The 21213-nt window shown below is 38.5% G+C and overlaps 1 protein-coding gene across 13 annotated transcripts in view; it reads right to left on the bottom strand.

Moving 5' to 3' along the window:
- PAN3 (poly(A) specific ribonuclease subunit PAN3) overlaps nucleotides 1–21213 on the bottom strand; it is a 122862-nt gene that overhangs the window by 94356 nt on the left and 7293 nt on the right. For all 13 annotated transcript variants that reach the window (XR_006060977.1, XR_006060976.2, XM_060394475.1 and 10 more), the window contains exons 2-4: nucleotides 10717–10838; nucleotides 9920–9986; nucleotides 7998–8068 (exon numbers count right to left, since the gene is read on the bottom strand). Coding sequence is in view for 11 of the 13 variants with exons in the window: in XM_042254852.1 (XP_042110786.1) it covers nucleotides 7998–8068; nucleotides 9920–9986; nucleotides 10717–10838 (260 nt within the window). In the remaining 2 variants the exon portion in view is untranslated. The remainder of the gene's footprint in view (nucleotides 1–7997; nucleotides 8069–9919; nucleotides 9987–10716; nucleotides 10839–21213) is intronic.

Consider the following 21213-nt stretch of genomic DNA (forward strand, 5'->3'; position numbering starts at 1 on the left):
TTTAGTCTCTTATCAAAAGCAATCATCACGCTAAACTGCCTATCTGCTTATCAGCAAAAGGTTCCCATTTGATTTATGTGTCCCCTTACTTATATTCAATCTTGAAATGAAGCACAACATCTTAAGCAAGGCCCTTTACCATGACTGAACTTTAAGTAGTGGCTAATCAAAAGTAATCCAACACTGAGAAACAGATAAACAGATGTTTCTAAACTGCAAGACTGTAAGCAGCATAAGACTAAAACAACTACCATCTGACAAGCACAATGCACTATGGTAAGCACTTCACAGCATTAATATTATGTAATATTCAAAATTCTGTGAGATAGGCACTATTATAATACCAATTTTAGAGATGAGAAGGAGGGCTTAGAAGAGGCTAAAATAATTTGCCTATAACCTCAAAACTAACATAAGGTCCTAAGGTCGAGCTGCAGAGCTTGTACTCAACTATGGTATTCTGCCTCAATCCAAAAAAACTTATTCTACATTCTATAATATTATTTAACATTATAACATAATGTTAACATTACAATATTAACATTATTCTAGCTACTCCTAAAATGACCAAATTCCTAAATTAATCTTTCTTTGAATCTAATTGGCATGGATGGGATGAATGAGAAATAATAGCTGCAGAGACTTTATTAAGCCACTCTACCCTCCCCACTTTCAAAACGCAAGGAAAACAAATCTTGAGAATTAAGTAGAGTTGGGAAAACTTACAGAGTTTTGGTTAAATTCAGCTTTAAAATTAGGCATGTTTGTGAGAATGAGCATGTTGAGAATTCTAAACTGACCTGTACTCATTTATTCCTGACCCCTACTTCCTAAGAAAACAAGGATGAACCATCAGTAGTGACAAACTCTTAGCATCAGCTACAATGCTTCGTAAATACAATGCCCAAAGTAAAGTGTCAAGAAGCCAACCAGAATATCTCAGAATGATCCACTAGTTTCCAAATGCAGTGGCAAATGCAGCATGGTTTTACTAAATTGTCATTATTAGGTAAGAATCAACTCAAAATCCCAAAAGCTAAAGCTAAATAATGATTATCAACAAAAGCACTGGACATGAGTTTGAGCAAACTCCGGGAGATGGTGAAGGACAGGGAAGCCTGCAGTCCATGGTGTCTCAAAGAGTTGGACACAACTTAGCACCTGAGCAGCAACAGCAGCATTAAATACTGCACACAAAAGCCATGCTGCTTCAGCTCACGTGTTTGAATACAGTAGTGAGATAAACACCAACCAACCAGACACATCTTAAAAAAGCCTCCAGAACAAAAACTCATAGATTTTTTTTTTTAATCAATAGAACAAAATTCCCTTGAAATCATCAATTTTGAAAACTCTTAACAAAAGCAAGCTGTCACTGTACAGAAGCATCAATTAAAGTTCAGAAAATACGTGGCTGAACTCCTAGCTTGTTACAACCAATTTACTCTGCTTTATCCAAGGCACACTTCTATCTAATAAACACAATTCTGGAAGTTTATCCTGGATGACTCTTGATTTATGAGGGAAAGAAAGTTAACTCAAAGTTGAGTCATTAAGAATAGACTGGGGTTAAACAATAGGATGAATGGCACATGTAAGTCTGAGGATTCATATGCAGATAAGAGAGAAAACATAACTGTTTGCTAAGGGAAGCTGAATACTATAGGTCTTTAGCAATAAAAATGTTAGTGGATTCACATTCCATAAATGACAATCCTTTCAATATTCATCAGACAGGGAATTACCATGTTATTTTAACAAAAATGAGCTTAATGTTTCATTCTTTGTTAATGTACTTAATAACATTAAGTATGACATTTCAGAACTAAGAGCATAAATGCTTAAGTATCTCATAAACAAAGAGTTTACAACAAATTTAAGAAGGATAGCCCAACAGAAAAATGAGCAAGTTGAAAATGAAAAGTGAAACTGAAGTCGCTCAGTCGTGTCCAACTCTTTGCAACCCCATGGACTGTAGCCTACCAGGCTCTTCCATCCATGGGATTTTCCATGTAAGAATACTGGAGTTGGTTGCCATTTCCTTCTCCAGGAGATCTTCCCAACCCAGGGATTGAACCCGGTCTACTACATTGAAGGCAGACTCTACTGTCTGAGCCAGCAGGGGAGTCCAAAATAAGCAAAGGACACACACAAAAAAAATCCAAGGTCAAAAAGCATAAAGGAGAAGCTCAACAGGACCTGTAATCAAATGTTAACAGTGAGGGGCTTTTGACTATAAAATGACAATGAAAGATTTCTACATCTGTTTTCAAGGCTACTGAAAAATCAGCACCCATGAGTAGAAATACAAATTTGTGCAGCATTTCTGAAAAGTTATCTATCAATTATTAAAAGCTTGATTTTGTATTATTCCCTAGAAATTTACACTGTGTAAAACACTTACACTGAGATAATCACATAAATCAAAAAATAGATAGGCATAGGTCAATGTTATAATCTCCTCCTCTGCATGTTACCAGTGGTCTCTCTCTTCACTACTCCTTCATTTTTCACCTTATTATTTCACCTTATTATTTTCACCTTATTATTTCATTGCTTATTTTGCCCTAAAGATATTTTTGTTTTTCTCTGAATGTAACTAAATATTATCTATTAGTAGTCCAAGTAAAAATTTCTCTAAATCTCCCATTTTCTAATCTGTGAAATGGAAAAAACAATGTCTCTCAAAGAACTGTTGGCGTGACTGAGATAATGAAATTATAAAACATTTAATTTTATAAGAGAATTACCATATTACCTGAAACAGATATAGAAAACCACTGTTAACATAAACAAAATCAAGTTTCTGTCTACCAAGGCATCACCGAGAACATCCCAGATGTACTTTCACCAAATTTGACAGATATGTTTGAGAAGCTAACAGTTATGCGAGGAGGAGTCAAAAATTCAAATATTGGAGGAGGAGGGATCTGAATATTTCAAAGAAAAGATGAACGTTCTCAGAGCAACTATAAGAAAAGGCCTTTCCAAAGGGTAACTAACACAGTCTGATCTAGCGTGAGCAGCGACAGATATTCACTCATTTAACAACAGGAAACAATTCCCAAACAAGACTAGAAAGGTTTGGCTAACATCATGTTTTACCAATAATAGCTACCGTTTATGGGGCATTTCTCATTTAGTCCTCATAACAACTCGACAAACCAGGTATTAAGTATAATATTTTTCTCATTTTGCAAATGAAGACACAAAAAGATTTAAGTAAGCTTCAAGACCCAATCAGTGTAGATCAGGGGATTCAATTCAAACTGCCTGGCATACAACTTCAATTAAACCTTGACCATTGTTCAATGCTACTGAGTTATTACTATTCCTAACAATTTGCTCTTAGAGAGAAATAAAAACTCACCATGAGCTCTGAGCAAGCTACAAACAGGAACCAGGATGCTCCTCTGAACTCCAACAAGTATACCATACATATCCCTAAGTCTAAAACTTGAGCACATTTCCACAGCATAGCAAGAGGAGGTGAACAGAGGATCAGTTGGCTCCGTAACAGAATAGCTCAGAGTGTTAATTTGGAATTCTGGACACAATTTTCTGTAGGAACATTCCTGTACAACACTCATGGGGAAAAGATCCCGATGTGGCTCACCTGGAAATCGAATACTAAGTAAAACAACATCTGAGAATATATTAAATGTTTAGAAATGGTTTCACAGGTGACGCTTTGTATTGTGATACCCATTAAGATTTATTTTTTGATATCTTCTCCATTATCTCATCTTCCCCCCTACCCCACCCCGCCGAAGATCAATACTTGGTTTCGTGTTCAATGAGTCTAACCACCTAAAGGATTAAGGAAGGATTTATATCCCAGATTGTCTATGCCACAATCCTATAGACTTCTCCAAATTCATTTTAGCTCTTGCCAGTTTGCTAGTCCTGTTCAGTTCCCTATGTAAAAGTATGCAACATAAAAGTCACCTTTTGAAGAATATTAGAACAGAAATGTACACAAAAACTTTTAAACGTCAAAGTAATCAGAAATCACAAAATATACATCTCAGAAAACTTTGTAACAGATGATGGAGAGAGGGAAAGATGCTCTTGAAATTGAGAACAGTGGGGAGGAGGCTCCACACTGAGATCGGGGGAATCACCCGGAGCTAGGCCAACCCCGGCCTCATCTCCTCACAAATAAGCCAGGAGCAGATACGCAGGCCTCCTCCGCTCCTGCCTCCCTCATCCTAACAAAGGGCTTTACAATCAGGAACAGAAGAAATAAACATGATATTCACAAGTCTCTGTCCTCTAATCCCACAGAATTTAACTTGGTATTAAAACCTAAAAAACTTACCAAAGTGAAACTGTTATCCCACTACTAGAAACTTCGATAAAATACAAACGCCCAGGTAAAAGCTGCACATTGACTGAAATGTCGTACTAAAGTACAATCAAAACAAAAGAAATGTAAATGACAAGCACCAGAGCCTTTTTGCTCTAATTTGGGAAGGGAAGAAAGCTAAATACAAAAATGACTAGATGACCAAAAAAGAGGGCAAAGTACCATGAGTGCTATACAGCAGGAAGCCAAAATTGCCAGACACAAATTCTGCAAGAACTTGTATCTCAACCATCAGTGGTCACATGGCTTAGCAAGAATAGTTAGCAGATGTCATCACATCATTTACAAGTATCTGTATTCTTTACATCAAAATTCATTTTAAAGAGACTGTCCCTGAGGATTTCTGACAGAGTCCAGATCACATTTGTGATTCACAGTGGCTCTCAGGTCCTTTTCTATCATACTAGTTCTCAGCTTGATCTATCCACCTTGTTGTTACGGTTTCCTCATGCACTGATGTCTAATATATTACCTCCTATTTTCAACAAAATTCCAGCTCCAGTGTTTTGGGGGGCTTCTCTCTCCCACTGAGCACACACCCATAATTCAATTTCTTCTGCCATCACTCCTGGCCAGTAATAACTGTATACATTTTCAAATAATGGTACTTTTCCTATTTATATGTTCATAATGTAAAAAAATTTTTTTTAAATCACTGCTTCTCAAATATCAGTTGTGAAGGATCATGTTTTTTAAAAATTTCCTATGCATCATGGTCCTATACATTATTCATAAAATACAAGTGAACTACTAGAAAATGATGACATATTTGGATGTTGTGGTATTATCAAACTGTTACAGAAGTTTCTAAACATTTACTTTCAACATTTTAACTTATCTTCCTAGCTGCGGTCACATGACACATCATAAGCAGCAGTGCCCTAAGGTATATATTCTTAGTATACAGCTCTTCTTCATGTATCTAACAACAATAAACCACCCAAACAAAGGTTCACCCAGCTATGAATCTCTCTGTACTGCTTTTTCACAGCATACATTTTACTTCAACAAGTCCTTACAGATACAAGGCCCTCAGCCATGTTAGTTTACCTGTGACAGAAGAGAATTTTAAAATTTCCAGAAAATACTGTCTACTTGCAATCAAACGATACCTTCTGCTTAGCATCTTTGCTTCTCCATATTCCTCATCTTCAAAAACTACAACTCAAACATCTTTTCTCCACAAACTCTTCTGGATCTAGAGAAATCTCTCCAATGTAGCAATCACCACACATTTAAATTTGCACTGATTAATACACTGCTTTGTAAATTTTCTTTAGTAGATTCATGCACTGCCTCTTGAATTAGATTTTAGAAAAACAGAAAAAAACATCAGTTGATTCTTCTTATATGTTCCACATAGGCCACAGTAAGACTGCTCACAATAAAAATATCTGACTGACCTGATCCAAATAATTCACATATTCCAGAGGCAAAAAGCAGCATTTGCAGCCCAGGGATTGGCCCAACCGAAATTTTCAGAAAAGTATTTATCTAACTATGAAATAGTAGTAAGTATGGCCCAAACACCTGTTTTCTAAACTCATTATGAAATAAAATGTCACTGAGTAATCATGATAGCCTGCTTAGATCACCTGGAATTATGACTAAATATTTACATAAATGTGAGTTACTTCCCCTAAATTACGTCATTAAACAGACATTATAAATTACTACAACTAAAGAACAGACAGTCTCCATGTGCCTTTACTTCACAGCATGCAATACTCTCATACCAATAGTTTTTCTAATACAAAGGAATTTTAAGCCTTCTCAACTATTAACGATTTAAAAACATATGCAACCTGTACCCATAGAATGCTAAGTATAGAGCCCACTACTGGGGGAAAAAAATAAACAAACCTCTATGTGTCTCTACATATTATTTCAAATGTAAATGCCCAGAAAATATGGTCCTTCAAAGGTATAACATATGAAACCTGAGTTTCTAAGTAGATGTTGGCACGTAGGTCCTTTCAGTTCACCCAGTCATTGAACCTTAGACATGGAAGACACCACAGCAATTATTCAGGCCATGCTCATCATTTCACAGATGTGAATATTACAGCCTAGGAAGCTGGCCCAAGGTCACAAAGCTAGAGATTCAGAATCTTAAAAATTACAACCAACGCTCCCTTCACTATACTAATCCGCTTCCATCTGGATGTATTTTAATATCTCTCCACATTCAGAGTTCACCTCTCTAGTAACATTTCCTTCCATTATTTCCCTTTACTAAAATAAATTTTAGAAGAATGGGTATTATAATCTCCTTTTTTCCAATCTCCAGGGATTTTCACTGCTTTTCTCAAAAATTAATGTCAGCAGCTCTAAATCATGTATTGCAACTTTAAGATGCAGTCCACCAAACCCTCGTATTAGGAACACTTAAGGATTTCTTTGCCATTCTACTTTTACTTTTTACTCATCCATCGGAAATGCCACTCACCACAGTTAACTGATTATTATTTTCTAAAACGTAAAAAGGCCACTGGGGGGACCCTTAAAACTTAGGGGCTTTTTAATTTTCCCAACCCTAAGAAGCTCCAGGTAACTTGACATCCAGGTTGTACCTGCTACCTAGCCCGTTCCTATCTCCTGCTACAGTGACAGGCTTTGTCTACTGTCACTTCTCACCATCACCAATGAGTCTGCTTGTGTCCAGTGTTTCTTAAAAGCATGTTGTAATTACATACTTATTCTCATCTGTTTCAAAATGGAGATAATAGTAGGTACATGAAGATACTGATGTAATTTATACCTGACCCCATATTTTTTTGCTCTAGAGAACATTTTCTTGAAATTCATTGAATTTACTTAGTCTTGAAATTTATTTAATTCTACCTTCTGAACAGATACTTCCTAAAAAGCACCTTAAGCTTATACCAGTTTTCTAAAATTAACATTCTTTTCTTTTTAATCTCTCTCCCATTACCTAGGAAACTGAATTAGTTGTAATTTCATAGTAATTTCCACCAAAATTTACAATCTCCTGAATATTTAGCTGCTATTCCGAACCAAAAGCACCACCTCCTCTAGGTTATTACTACTATTAACATGATTCTCATTAAGACTCAAAGACATCAAACCATAATAAACTACTAGGGGTACTTCAAAACCTATTCAACCTCAATTTCAAATAAAATTAAATTTGTAATATGAAAAGATTTTGAACTGTTTTTAAACAGTTGGGCCAATTATGAAAAGCTAAAGATTAAGTGTGCCTTTTAATGAGAAATTTAGATTAGGGGAGAACTCTTTGAAATTTAGACAAAGCAGTCATAAAATTTAAAAAAAAAGATGATTAACATGTCTACAATGGGTCACAGAACAGCAACTACAACATTAAATGTTTATCTTACAAAAAGAATGCATTAAGATTTTTTTTTAATGAGCAAAAATAAGCAGAAGAATTTCATTCCTTCACATAGAAAGTCTCTACATCATACACAGAGAGCAAACAAAATTCTACTTTAAGAGATACACAACAAGGGAAAAGGTTAACAAAAGGCAAGAAGAACATTCCAGTCCTCCCCCACTTAAGAGAACACTGACCATCATGTCGGCAACACCCCCAGTGTCACCCCTATGTTCCATTTAGTTTCATGTAAGTGTCCATTGCACCTACCTTTCTTCTCTGAGAGATGTTGAGGGCACCAAAGTCATTAAACAAGGATGAAGCAGGTGAAGTTAGAGGATCTGGAAGGTAAGTTACATAAGTTTCCACACAGGCAACTCAGGACACCTACAAATCTAATAGACGTTTAACCCAAATGCTTATAAATAATAATAAAAATCATATTCCACAATATCAAACTCAATGCTCACACACAGAGGATGTTCAAATATTTTCTGAGGGAAGGAAACACAAACTGGAGGATACTTCATCCAGCCAATAGTCAGTGCATATTTATTCAGCAACTATACAGATAAGGATGTATCTATTTGCTCAGAACCAAAAGAAAAATAAAATAGAAAAAAAAAAAAGTAATCTTAACCATGTTATTAGAAATGTGTTTATTAAGGAAGTCTACCTGTAGTCTGTGTTCTTGAGACCAAGTCATAAGAAATATAAAAGGGGGAGTGGTGAGGGAAAGGTAGTCAAATAGTCAAACATAATTGAGAGATAGGGCTTGGATTTTAACATTCAATGAAGGCCTTAAAAACCATCTACCCTGCAGAGTATTTCATAAAGTTAAGTATATCACCACATTTTTGACAGACATACTAAAAGTATAAGGCAAATTAAGTTTTTAAAGATGGGGCTATTAAATGTTTCAAAATACTAACATGAAATTCAAAGACTTTAAAGGTTCAAAGTTCCATTACTTTGTGGCCGGAAGTTATAAACCAAAGTGTATCTCTAAACTGTTTCTCACTTAACAAATCAAAATGAGTTTCTAAAAAGGAATGCATGATATGCAGCCAAACATTTTTATCTTCATTTCTGAGCTTTAGTTACTCTTTATGTTTCTCATTAAACTATCTGTGAAATCCTTAAAAAATACAGTAAATTTTCTCATTTAAAGGAGACTTAAATCTCTTTATAATGCAGTACATAAAACTGCTGCTGTATTTCTCCAGCTTCTTGTGTCTGGATTTTCATGGTTTAGTCCTTCATTAGAATTAACACTAATTTAATATAATTAATAATGCAAAGAGAAAGAAGTTAATGAAATATTAAGACACTAGATTAAGACACTACATTCAAACTCTTAAAAAATAGGTATTATTCGTCTTTTATGTTACCTTTGATAGTATAAAGGACCAAGTCAGCATATAAACTCTATGGGAACACCAAAAATACTATAATACTACACATCTGTTTCTAATAATTCAATATTAAAATGTTGCTACTTTTTCCTACAGTGAAAGTTGAAATTTCCAAGCAGTAAGAGGCCTGATACACATACATAAAACATCTATCTCAAGAAACAATCAACATGCAAATTCTTCTTCCCATTATTATAAATAACGGCTTGCACCAATACTCAATTGTAACATACTTTTTAAATAACCATTCCTGAACATTTATTTTTAAAATAGGATACAGAAAGATACAGAAAAAACATTTATTTTTGAATTAGGATACAAAAAGGAAATCCCGTATCAAAAGTCTTAAAAATGTCCATAACCTTAAAAGAGTAATTTCATGTCTAACAATGTTTCCAAAAGAAATAACTCAAAATATGAACACAGATTCATACACATAGTCCAATATTGGAGTGTAATCTTTAACAAAAAAAAGAAGCAAAGTAAATTATGAAAATAAACAATAGGATTCAATTTACAATGATCGAGAAATATTCACGCTATAATTTAAAAGTTTATTTAATGTGATCTTAAGTATTATTATGTATATACTTGAGTATATTTTATGTGTGTTTATATATATATCCAAATTTTAAGTTACCTCTGAGTATGCAGATAATAGATCATTTCTATTTTCTTCCTTATATCTATAATTTTCAAAATCTCTACCGTGGACATATGTTTTTAGAGTCAGAAATACACATACCTATAAAAAGAGAAAAAGGGATCGAGTCTTACCGTGGCCTGCGTATGGCTTGGCACTGTCATTTAGAAGGCTTGGGGAGCTGCTACTATTAGTCATTCTCTGAAAATTAAAATATATATACATAATATCACTGAAGAATACAGAATGCAGAATATTCAACCGATTAGGTTTAGACTGTCCCTCTTTGTATCTACCCCTCCAACCCATTGTTCACGTCAGTGACACTCTTACCTTCCTATGCTGCTGCTGCATGGATTACAATCACCTAGGCAGAAACTTATTTTACTCATTAGCCAGGTATTTAAAACCAAAGTCACAGAACCATTTTGAACTGCACTTCCATAACCTACTAGCCTAAGCAAAACACATAACTACTCAGTTTCCTTCTTCGTAAGTATCTATCTGGGGGATGTGCATGACAGAGTCGATAACTACTCTCTCTCAATATGTATTATCCTTCATACACCTGATAGATGCTATGAAATCAGGCTCGTCTCTGTTCTCTGAACATGTCCCACCCTTCCTTAACACACTCCACAGCCTCTATGGTCTCGCGATCCTGAAAGGACTTCATCCCATAATCACAACACACACAGGAGGGAAACTAGCCTGCTTCTAACCATCCTCTACATACTTCAACTCCACCCTTGAAAGCTCACCTGACTTCCAACTTACAGGAGGTGTCTTACCTGTATCCCCTCTGACCTCATCACCTCCTAAAAGTCCACCTCCCACTCACCAAATGTGAGGACAAAGGAAGACCCTAGAAGTCTCCATCCCCAAAACACACCTCAGTGTCCAGGGCCACGAGAATTCACACCAACAATACCTGCATCACAGGATACTTCGTCTCCACAGGGCTTCCAAATCCATTGACTCCAATAAAGCTGGTGCTGAAATAGGAATCTGTGAGACTCGTATCAGTTAAAGCACCTCCATCCATTCCAGGAACTAAAAGAGAAGGAAAATTCAAGTAATTAAATTATTTAAAAGCACAAAAAGTTGATGTAGTTTCTCTGTTCCCAAATAAGTTTTGGGAATTTAAGTCTCAAATCTCTGTCACACTTGTTTTTATTTACTTGTTCATAACTTGAATCAAACAAAACTGGCTCAACTCTAAAAACCTGTTAAACAATGATCAAGTTGAATAACTTTTTCCACAGAGATAGTTATTTTTATATTGCTACCTGAGAGCCACTAAGCACAACATGAAGAAAACAAACCACACTTGGATTTATTTCTACTTTTCTCATCAAGTTTTCTTTCTTTAATTTGCAAGAACAGGAGAACAGAAACTACTGCAATTTCTTCTGTGAATCTTCATATACTTAACAGGACAAGTTTCCCAGGACTGTTTCTCATAACACATCTTATGAACAGACCAGCAGTTTCACGTTAATTTATCCAGGAAACCAACTCAACAGTGGTTGCAATGGGACAGAGCTGAAGACAACAGACAAGCTGCCTGTCAATTCTAAGGTAGAATAATATGGAATCACTATAACTACTAAAATAATCCATCATATATCAACAAAGTGATGAACAATACATTTTAGATCCTATTCCTTGGCAAGTACAGTTGACCACTGAACCACACAGGTTTGAACTGTCTGGGCACAATTATGAAAGTGAAAATTGCTCAGTTGTGTCCAACTCTTTGCGACCCCATGGACTATACAGTACATGCAATTCTCCAGGGCAGAATACCGGAGTGGATAGCTGTTCCCTTCTCTGGGGGATCTTCCCAACCCAGGGACCAAACTCAGGTCTCCTGCATTGCAGGCGGATTCTTTACCAGCTGAGCCACAAGGGAAGCCCAAGAATAGTGGAGTGGGTAGCCTATCCCTTCTCCAGGGGATCTTCCTGACCCAGGAATTGAACCAGGGTCTCCTGCATTGCAGGCAGATTCATTACCAACTGAGCCATCAGAGAATACACAAACTTTTTTTCAATAAATATACTGGAAAAATGTTTGGGGATTTATGACAATTTCGAAAATCTGCAGGTGAACCACACAGACTACAAAAGAAAATGAAAACAAGGCATACATATGAATGCATAGAATATATACAGATATAGATATTAGTCTACCTTACATACGCATTAAGTGATACTTAATATAAAATTAACAATGTTTTGTCTTCTCACTTTTATAACTTTACTTTCAAAGAATTACAGTACCATACAGTATGCCTCTCTCCTAACTGGAGAAGTTGTTATAGGTGACACATCAAACCATCATCAGAGGTTGTTTTTCTTTAAATGTAACATTTCTAATACTACAGTGAACGTGACTATACAAAATCTGAAGTGCTACACAAACTTTAGAACAACTCACTAATTAGTGCACAGGCTAGGCAACTATGAAGCAATCATACCCCTGACACTAAGCCACTGGAAAGCAATCCCACTGCTGCCACTTCACACTTGTAAATAACTATGAATTCATTTTTCACATTATCTTTTCATTTTGATGTCCAGGATTAGCAAAACACATGATACCTACAGATTTTGTATCCTATTAAGACAGCAGTGATAAAGGTACAGACAGAAAATGACTCATCTTGTAAACATACAATACAAACTTCCTATGTCCATCAGTACAGTACAGAATTGAAAACGTATTTGTTCTTCCTTTTGATTCTCTTAATAGTGTTTTTATCTTCCCTAAGCTTACTTTTTAGTGAAAAGGAACTAAAGCCTCTTGATGACAGTGAAAGAGGAGAGTAAAAAAGTTGGCTTAAAGCTCAACATTCAGAAAACTAACATCATGGCACCTGGTCACATCACTTCATGGGAAATAGATGGGGAAACAGTGAAAACACTGTCAGATTTTATTTTGGGGGGCTCCAAAATCACTGCAGATGGTGACTACAGCCATGAAATTAAAAGACGCTTACTCCTTGGAAGGAAAGTTATGACCAACCTAGACAGCATATTCAAAAGCAGAGACATTACTTTGCCAACAAAGGTCCGTCTAGTCAAGGTTATGGTTTTTCCAGTAGTCATGTATGGATGTGAGAGTTGGACTGTGAAGAAAGCTGAGCATCAAAGAATTGATGCTTTTGAACTGTGGTGTTGGCAAAGACTCATGAGAGTCCCTTGGACTGCAAGGAGATCCAACCAGTCCATTCTAAAGGAGATCAGTCCTGGGTGTTCTTTGGAAGGAATGATGCTAAAGCTGAAACTCCAGTACTCTGGCCACCTCATGTGAAGAGTTGACTCATTGGAAAAGACTCTTGATACTGGGAGGGATTGGGGGCAGGAGGAAAAGGGGACGACGGAGGATGAGATGGCTGGATGGCATCACCGACTCGATGGACTTGAGTTTGAGTGAACTCCGGGATTTGGTGATGGACAGGGAAGCCTGGTGTGCTGCAGTTCATGGGGTCGCAAAGAGTCGGACATGACTGAGCGACTAAACTGAACTGAACCTTACTTTATTGTAAGATTACAGTATAAACTACATGTAACATAGAAAATTTTTCACAGTTTGTTGTGATCCACACAGTCAAAGGCTTTGGAATAGTCAATAAAGCAGAAATAGATGTTTTTCTGGAACTCTCTTGCGTTTTCAATGATCCAGCGGATGTTGGCAATTTGATCTCTGGCTCCTCTGCCTTTTCTAAAACCAGCTTGAATATCTGGAAGTTCACAGTTCACATACACCGAAGCCTGGCTCAGAGAATTTTGAGCATTTCTTTGCTAGCATGTGAGATGAGTGCAATCGTGCAGAAGTTTGAACATTCTTTGGCATTGCCTTTCTTTGGGATTGGAATGAAAACAGATCTTTTCCAGTCCTGTGGCCACTGCTGAGTTTCCCAAATTTGCAAACATATTGAGTGCAGCACTTTCACAGCATCATCTTTTAGGATTTGAAATAGCTCAACTGGAATTCCATCACCTCCACTAACTTTGTTCATAGTGATGCTTCCTAAGGCCCACTTGACTTTGCATTCCAGGATGGCTCTAGGTGAGTGATCACACCATTGTGGTTATCTAGGTCATGAAAATCTATTTTGTATGTATTCTTGCCACCTCTTCTTAATATCTTCTGCTTCTGTTAAGTCCATACCATTTCTGTCCTTTATTGAGCCCACCTTTACAGGAAATGTTCCCTTGGTATCTCTAATTTTCTTGAAGAGATCTCTAGTCTTTCCCATTCTGGTGTTTTCCTCTATTTCTTTGCATTGATCACTGAGGAAGGCTTTCTTATCTCTCCTTGCTGTTCTTTGGAACTCTGCATTCAAATGGGTATATCTTTCCTTTTCTCCTTTGCCTTTAGCTTCTTTTCTCAGCTACTTCTAAGGCCTCATCAGACAACCATTTTGCCTTTTTGCATTTATTTTTCTTGGAGATGGTCTTGATCACTGTCTCCTGTACAATCCCACGAACCTCCATCCATAGTTTTCTTCAATTATCAGATCTAATCCCCTGAATCTATTTCTCACTTCTACTATATAATCATAAGAGATAATGATTTAAGTCATACCTGAATGGTCTAGTGGTTTTCCCTACTTTCTTCAATTTAAGTCTGAATTTGGCAATAAAGAACTCATAATGTGAGCCACAGTCAGCTCCTGGTCTTGTTTTTGCTGACTGTATAGAGCTTCTCCATCTTTGGCTACAAAGAATACAATCGATCTAATTTCAGTATTGACCATCTGGTGATGTCCGTGTGTAGAGTCTTCTCCTGTGTTGTCGGAAGAGGGTGTTTACTATGACCAGTGCGTTCTCTTGGTAAAACTCTGTTAGCCTTTGCCCTGCTTCATTTTGTACTCCAAGGCCAAATTTGCCTGTTACCCCAGGTATCTCTTGACTTCCTACTTTTGCATTCCAGTTCCCTATAATGAAGAGGACATCTCTTTTGGGTGTTAGTTCTAGGTCTTGTAGGTCTTCATAGAACCGTTCAACTTCAGCTTTTTCAGCATTACTGGTCGGGGCATAGAGTTGGATTACTGTGATACTGAATGGTTTGCCTTGGAAACAAACAGACATCCTATTGTTTTTGAGACCGCATCCAAGTACTGCATTATGAACTCTTATTGACTATGATGGCTACTCCATTTCTCCTAAGTGATTCTTGCCCACAGTAGTAGATATAATCTGAGTTAAATTAACCCATTCCAGTCCATTTTAGTTCACTGATTCCTAAAATGTCAATGTTCCCACTTGCCACCCCCTGTGTGACCACTTCCATTTGCCTTGATTCATGGACCTAACATTCCAGGTTCCTATGCAATATTGCTCTTTACAACATAGGAATTTACTTCCATCACCCATCACATCACAACTGGCTGTTGTTTTTGCTTTGGCTCCATCCCTTCATTCTTTCTGGAGCTATTTCTGTACTCTTCTCCAGTAGCATCACTCACTCACTGAAGTCACTCAGTTGTGTCCGACTCTTTGTGACTTCATGGACTGTAGCCTAGAAGGCTCCTCCGTCCAAGGGATTTTCCAGGGAAAAAGACTGGAGTGGGTTGCCATTTCCTTCTCCACGAAATCTCCCCAACCCAGGGATTGAACCTGGGTCTTTTTGTAGGCAGATGCTTTACTGACCTGGGGAGTTCATCTTTCAGTGTCATACCTTTTTGGCTTATCATACTGTTCTGGGGTTCTCAAGGCAAGAATACTGACGTGGTTTGCCATTCCCTTTTCCAGTGGACGTCTTGTCAGAACTCTCCGCCACGACCTTTCCGTCTTGGGAGGCCCTACACAGTATGGTTCATAGTTTCATTGAGCTAGACAAGTTAGTTAGTTTTCTAACTTTCTAACAAGTTAGTTAGTTTTCTGTGATTGTGGTTTTCATTCTGTCTGCCCTCTGATGGAGAAGGCTAAGAGGCTTCCTGAAGGGAGAGACTGACAGGGGGAAACTGGGCTTTGTCCTGATGGGCAGGGACATGTTCAATAAATCTTTAATCCAATTTTCTGTTAATGGGCAGGGCTGTGTTCCCTCCCTGTTGCTTGACCTGAGGCCAAACTATGGTGGAGGTAATGAAGATAACAGCAACCTCCTTCAAAAGGTCCCTGCATGCACTGCTGCCCTCATGTCCCTGAACCTGCAGCAGGCCACTGCTGACCCATACCTCCACTGGAGACTCGTGGACACTCACGGGCAAGTCTGGGTCAGTTCCTCGTGGGATCACTGCTCCTTTCTCCTGGGTCCTAGTGCATACAGGGTTTTGTCTGTGGCCTCCAAGAGTCTGTTTCAATGGTGACCTCCTGCAAAGGGCTTATGCCATACCCAGGTCTGCTGCACCTAGAGCCCCTATGGCAGGCCACTGCTGACCCGCACCTCCACAGGAGACGCTCAGACATGTTTTTGGCTCAATGTCTGTGGGTTGGGCGTGCATTTTGTGCCGTTCCCAGGTCTGAGCAGATCAGGAGACCAGGTGCTTGCGAGGGCACTGTCCCAGGTGGGCCGTGCATCTTAATCACCTTCGGGGTCCAGACCACTGTTTCCTGGGTGTGCCGCAAGAGCACTGTCTCAGGTGTGCAGTATGTCTCCTTTGGAGAGCTGCTCTCAAGCTGCAACCCTTCTGGCAGATGTTATCTACCCAGGATCTCAGGAGGACATGGTTAGCAGCTGGGAGCCTGCTCACAGTTGGTGAAGATGCTGTCTCTGAGATTGTAGCAGCCCCTTGCCTTCTAGCTATTGCAAGCCTGCCTCTCTGCCTCTGGGCAGGGAGGGGCCGGTATGCAGCTCTCCTTTGGTATGCAACTCTATCCTTTGTTCTGTGAGAGGGCCAGGCTGTGGAAAATTCTTAAAAAGATGGGAATGTGACCACCTGACCTGCCTCCTGAGCAATCTGTAGGCAGGTAAAGAAGCAACAGTTAGAACTGGACATGGAACAACAGGAGGAGTATGGCAAGGCTGTGTACTGTCACCCTGCTTATTTAACTTATACGCAGAGTACATCATGCAAAGTGCCTGGCTGGATGAAACACAAGCTGGAATCAAGATTGCTGGGAGAAATACCAATAACCTCAGATATGCAGATGACACCACCGTTATGGCAGAAAGTGAAGAACTAAAGAGATTCTTGATGAAAGTGAAAGAAGAGAGTGAAAAAGTTGGCTTAACGCTCAACATTCAGAAAACTAAGATCATGGCATCTGGTCCCATCACTTCATGGGAAATAGATGGGGAAACGATGGAAACAGTGAGATACTATTTTAGGGGGCTCCAAAATCACTGCAGATGGTGACTGCAGCCATGAAATTAAAAGACACTTGGTCCTTGGAAGAAAAGCTATGACTAACATCAGTCAGTCAGTCAGTTCAGTCGCTCAGTCATGTCTGACTCTTTGCGACCCCATGGACTGCAGCACATCAGGCCTCCCTGTCAATCGCCAACTTCCGGAGTTTCCTCAAATGCATGTCCATTGAGTTGGTGATGCCACCCAACCATCTCATCCTCTGTCGTCTCCTTCTCCTCCTGCCCTCAATCTTTCCCAGCACCAGGGTCTTTTCAAGTAAGTCAGCTCTTCTCATCAGGTGCCCAAAGTACTGGAATTTCAGCTTCAACATCAGTCAGTCCAGTGACTATTCAGGACTGATTTCCTTTAGGATGGACTGGTCAGATCTCCTTGCAGTCCAAAAGACTCTCAAGAGTCTTCTCCAACACCACAGTTCAAAAGCATCAATTCCTTGGTGCTCAGCTTTCTTAACAGTCCAAATTACATTTCCATACATGACTACTGGAAAAACCACAGTCTTTGCTAGATGGACCTTTGTTGGCAAAGTAATGTCTCTGCTTTTGAATATGCTGTCTAGGTTGGTCATAACCTTTCTTCCAAGGAGCAAGTGTCTTTGAATTTCATGGTTGCAGTCACCATCTGCAGTGATCTTGGAGCCCATAGAACAAGGCTGGCCTTCCATAGAACAAGTTTTAAAGACAAAAAAAGAGTCCAGCTGAAAATACTGAGTGGTTCTCCTCTGCCAACAAGGACATCACAGACAGGTGCTGGCATTCCTTATCCCAAGGGATGAAATCCAAACTTCTCAGTCGACATTAAAAAGCCCTCAACATTCCGTTCTCAACCTATCATTATAGTATTTCCTAAAAGTTCTGGGTCTGAATTTCAGTTCTGCCACTTACTGGCCACAATGTTTCAGGCAAAATGCTTATAAAGTGGAGATTATACCATGACTTGTAAAATGAGACTCATATCATCTACCTGGCAAACTTTAATGAAACGTTACAGAAAAAAATTAAAAGTATCTTCAAAAAAATGAAAAGTATCTTAAAAGTTCTTGTAAAATTCCTGATGGCTGCAACTCTATAAATTTACTAAGAAAAAATGAATTGTACATTTACAATGGGTGAATTTTACAGTAGGTAAATTATATTTTGATAAACCTCCTTTTTAAAACCCATGGAGAAAACTGGGATTATTCAACAAATGGATTTAAGACAACTGTATTCCCTGTATCCATCAGGGAAAAAACAGATATTTCCAAAATATCAAAGATTATAATGTAAAAGTACACATTCTACTATGAAAAGGTCTTACAATAATTTTACAACTACTGAACTCTCTCCTCCAGTCAAACCATTTTATTTTGAAGGTCTATAGTTATGACCAACCTAGATAGCATACTCAAAAGCAGAGACATTACTTTGCCAACAAAGGTCCGTCTAGTCAAGGCTATGGTTTTTCCAGTGGTCACGTACGGATGTGAGAGTTGGACTGTGAAGAAAGCTGAGCACCGAAGAACTGATGCTTTTGAACTGTGGTGATGAAGACTCTTGAGAGTCCTTGGACTGCAAGGAGATCCAACCAGTCCATTCTAAAGGAGATCAGTCCTGGGTGTTCTTTGGGAAGAATGATGCTAAAGCTGAAACTCCAGTACTTCGGCCACCTCATGCGAAGGGTTGGCTCATTGGAAAAGACTCTGATGCTGGGAGGGATTGGGGGTAGGAGGAAAAGGGGACAACAGAGGATGAGATGGCTGGATGGCATCACTGACTTGATGGACATCAGTCTGAGTAAACTTGGGGAGTTGGTGATGGACAGGGAGGCCTGGAGTGCTGCAATTCGTGGGGTCACGAAGAGTCGGACACGACTGAGCGACTGAACTGAACTGACAGTTCACAACTGGGCTTCCCATGTGGCACTAGTGGTAAAGAATCCACTTGCAATGCAGGAGATCTAAGAGACGTGGGTTCAACCCCTGGGTTGGGAAGATCCCCTAGAGGAGGGCAAGGCAACCCAATCCAGTATTCTTGCCTGGGAAATCCCATGGACAGAGGGGCCTGGTGGGTTACAGCCCACAGGACTGCAAAGAGTCAGAGACGACTGAAGTGACTTGGCACGCACAGTCCGCAACAAGGAGTACCATCAATTTCAGCACACACATAGCCCAAGCCCTAGAATCCTCAAGACCCAGGTACAATGGAAAAAAACAAAATACTTGAAGTTAGTCACTGTGTTCTAATCCAAGTTTTACCGCTCACTAGCTGAATGACCTTAAGCAAAACCCACTAAAATTCATTTCTTCATCTCAAAGAAAAGCAATCACATTTCACTCACAGGGCTATGAAAGGCCCTCAAGTGAAGCAGCGTGCCTAGTACCCTACCTCAAAGGTAATCATAAATGTTATTTTCCTCCTTCCTCATCTCTAGAATGCATTCCCGTATTATTCCAACTGTTTTTTTTTTTAACTCTACCTTTTAAGATACTGTTTATATCACTAATGTGACCAAAAATAAGAAATCCTTTGATCCTTCATTGCTGTCTTCAACCACTAAAACATTTAATTATTCCATAAACTGAGATTAGGAACTATTCCTGATATTTTTCTGGCATTCGCTACTCTATTAGCACATTTACATAAACATATACAAGTAAGCCCTTCTTAAAAGTAGGTATTCTTAAAAAGTTGATAAACAAGACAACAGATTTTCACATCCAACTTCTATAAGATACCCCATGCAAATGGCATCACTGCTTCCATTTTTCTGATGGGGCCGTGCGACTCAGAGACACTAGAGGACAGCACAGTGGATGCAGGCCCAGTAAACAGGGGCTCCTCCGGCCACTCAGCAGTCACACCATCCTCTGCCCCACCGCACCGCGGAATGAGCACAGACTAAGCAAAGGCAGCTGCCCAGAGGTCTGTTGCAGCCAGCTGCCAATTACTCATCCTTGAAAGTTTATTTAATCTAAGTCTTAGTTTCCTCCTCTGTAAAACAGAAATGGTTAGTATCTACTTTCCAGGGTTTTGTGAGAATAAAAGACCTGGAAGTTTGTCTCTCTTGATTACCTTCCCCTACCCCCTGGACCCCTGCCTCTGGCAACCACCAATCTCTTCTTCATTGCTATCTATGCGTTTGGGTTCTTTTATTGTTGTTTTTTTAAGATTCTACATGGAAGTGAGATCCTACTTATTTTTTTTAATGTAACAAGTTTGAACCAGCTTACTGAAGACTCTGTATGTTCCTTAAATATGCATATATTTGTGTTAATTTATGTATAAGTATACATAGTACATTAAGATGTAACAGCTTAGTATCACCACTTGTAAAAGACCATAAACAATCTAAATAGCCGCTGAAAAGAACAGTACAATCACACAAGAGAATTATTACACAGTCACTATGAACAGTAAGGTATATTTCTATGTGTAGACGTGAAACAAACAGGAAGATAAGCAGTTTGGTGAAAAAATTCAAAGTGCACTAGGCTTCCATGTGTGAGCAGGATGTACTAGAGATAGGGAAATACAAATATGAGTGATCTACAAAGAACATCTCTGAAAAGATACATAATAAACTGAAAAGAGTGACTGTCTTTTGGAGAGGGATCAGGGAACTAAGGAAGAAGGGAGACTATTTTCCACTGTGTATCCTCTTGCGCTATTTAAACTTTTAACCTGTGTGTGCGCCTGTGACTCTTCATGACCCCATGGGCTGAAGCCCACCAGGCTTCCCCATTCATGCAGAACATTTTTAATTTCCAAAGCAAGATATTGTTCCTAGATTTTAAAAGCTGCAATTTTTAATGTTAAAAATACAATTAAAAGCTAGTTTAGAAAAACGGGTACAATATCTTTAATTTTTTAAAGAAAAAGATACCAAAGGACAACAAAAAAGGAAGAAGTTTTACCAGAAGAGCGCCATTATCCACAGGCCAATTAACTCAGCCAAGATAAAAGAACATGTCCTTCCCTATGCTGAAGCTGCTGAGAGGTCAAAGATTTTTTAAAGCTATTGGAAAGGAAAGAGGATGAATTCTAAAAATTGATCATAAAGTAATGTTTCCTAGAAAATAAACATTTAGAAAAACACAAACATTTTATACCTGAAGGAATTTTAAACAT

Source organism: Ovis aries, chromosome 10, assembly GCF_016772045.2.
Source record: "Ovis aries strain OAR_USU_Benz2616 breed Rambouillet chromosome 10, ARS-UI_Ramb_v3.0, whole genome shotgun sequence".
In the NCBI taxonomy this organism is placed as follows: Eukaryota; Metazoa; Chordata; class Mammalia; order Artiodactyla; family Bovidae; genus Ovis; species Ovis aries.